General features: G+C 47.7%; 1 protein-coding gene across 1 annotated transcript; it reads right to left on the reverse strand.

Annotated features, from left to right (window-relative positions):
• Positions 1-887: 887 nt before the first annotated feature.
• Positions 888-1,840, reverse strand: LOC143280323 (uncharacterized). Its single transcript, XM_076584957.1, has 2 exons — positions 1,476-1,840; positions 888-1,071 (listed from the first exon to the last, which is right to left on the reverse strand). The coding sequence occupies exons 1-2, from the start codon at positions 1,838-1,840 to the stop codon at positions 888-890; spliced, it is 549 nt and encodes a 182-aa protein (XP_076441072.1).
• Between the last annotated feature and the right edge of the window lie 244 nt (positions 1,841-2,084).

Here is a 2,084-nt window from a genome sequence, read left to right on the forward strand (position 1 = left end):
TCTTGAATAAACATGGAAATGTTCACTGGTATTTGCAAACGTCACTGTGGTGCGCTGGATAGCTTCAACCCATGCCTGCCTCCTTTGTCTTGTCATTTCTTCAACCTGCTTTAGTTTTCAACTTGGGAATAGTTCGATAAAAGCCAAGCCCAGTGTGTTCCGATTCAGTACGATATCCTTGGCTTGTACAGCCGATAATACAGCAAGTATCTGGCATCACTAAGTATCCTAGTGGAGACGATCGTAGTCAGCAAGGCAGAGATGGGGAAGAAGTCGCATGGGTTGACTGTGTTTACATTCGTCGCGACTGACAAAGTGACGCCCAGGTCCCACAAGCACCACGTGTGACATCTTCTCAAGCCCTATTCTTCGACTCCAATGCCTGACACTGACAATTTGGCAATATGCATATTTCTTTCCTTGTGTTCTTGACATTCACTTTAGTTCCAAAGATGGAAAAATTGTAAATTTATTAATATATTGTAATATATACTCTACATTTCTTCTCCTCTCGAATGATGTAAATGAGGTCAGTCAAAGAGTGCTGGGGAAGAAATGTAGAGTATGACTTTGACTTAATCCTTTGTTCCGATCGGAACACAGGGTCCGCACTGCAGATCTCCATCTCGCTCTGTCTTGGGCTGTTCTCTTGGCTTCACCCCAGGTCATGTTGGTGGACTTGAGTTCTACCTGTAGAGTTCTTCTCCAGGTGGTGACTGGTCGTCCCTTCTTCCGCTTCCCCTGTGGGTTCCAGTCCAAGGCGAGGCATGGAATGTGGGCCCTGTCCTCTACGCAGTGTGTGTCCAACCCAACACCACTTCCTCATCTGGATACTCTTTTTTGATTTGGTCTTGCTTCGTCCGGCGCATGAGTTCCTTGTTGGAAATTCACTCCGGCCATCTGATGCGCAGGATCTGGCGAAGACAGATGTTGATGAAGACTTGCAACTTGCTTTCCAGGCTCTTTGTGCGTCTCCAGGTCTCCGAACCGTACAATAACACGGACTTGACGTTGGTGTTGAACAGCCTTAGCTTGGTGTGCAGACAGAGGTTTTCGTTCCTCCACACTGGTCTGAGGGTGACAAAAGCATGACGCGCCTTGCTGATCCTGGCCTTTCAAGTACATCTTCATCAGCTCCTCCTGTCTTGCTGACTGTAGGTAGGTGAAGTGGTCAACATCCTCTATGGCCTGTCTATCGATGTTGATGGGAGCTTCCTGAGTGGCATTGACCCGCAGGCTCTTTGTTTTCCCCACGCTGATCTCGAATCCTGTAGTTTGGTGACGTTGCTCAGTCTCTCTGTTTTGTCTTGCATGTGTCCTTGAGAGTGCGACAGCAGGGTGATGTCATCTGCAAAGTAGAGATCTTCAAACTTTCTCGTGAGGGTCCATTGTATGCCTCTATGTTGGTCCATGCTGTCTTCATCACCCAGTCAATCACAAGTGAGAAGATTAGAGGAGATAGCAAGCATCCTTGCCTGACTCCGGTGTTGACCTCAAAGGATGGTGACAGGTCGGTGTTGTGGATGACTCTGCAGCTGGTGTCTGTCCAGTCCACCATGTCAAACGCCTTTTTGTAGTCGACGAAGTTGATGTATAGTGGTGACTGCCACTCCAGCGATTGCTCAATGATGGTGCATAGATTTGCAATCTGGTCGGTGCATGATCTCCTGGCCCGGAATCCTGCCTTTTCCTTTCTCAGTGTGGTGCTGACGGCAGTTCTGATCCTCTCCAGAATCACCCTGGTGAAAATTTTGCTGGGTATTGAGAGAAGCTGTATCCCTCTCCAGTTTTGGCAGTCGCTGAGATCTCCTTTCTTTGGAAGCTTTACAATGTAGCGCATCCTCCATTCCTCAGGTATATCTTCCTTTTCCCATGCTTCCTGTAGGACGCCGATGAGGATGTTTGCTGTGGTGTTCAGGTCTGCTTTCAAAACTTCTGGAGGAATGCTTTCCCACTCTTCATCTTCTTGATGACCTTTATCATTTCCTCTTTGCTGATAGGGCCCAGGTTGACGTTCAGATCTTCCCCTTCTTCAAGGACTGGCAGATTTGCAACTGGTGCAACATTGAGAAGGCCACTAAAAT

This window comes from Babylonia areolata, chromosome 3 (assembly GCF_041734735.1).
Source record: "Babylonia areolata isolate BAREFJ2019XMU chromosome 3, ASM4173473v1, whole genome shotgun sequence".
NCBI lineage: Eukaryota > Metazoa > Mollusca > Gastropoda > Neogastropoda > Buccinidae > Babylonia > Babylonia areolata.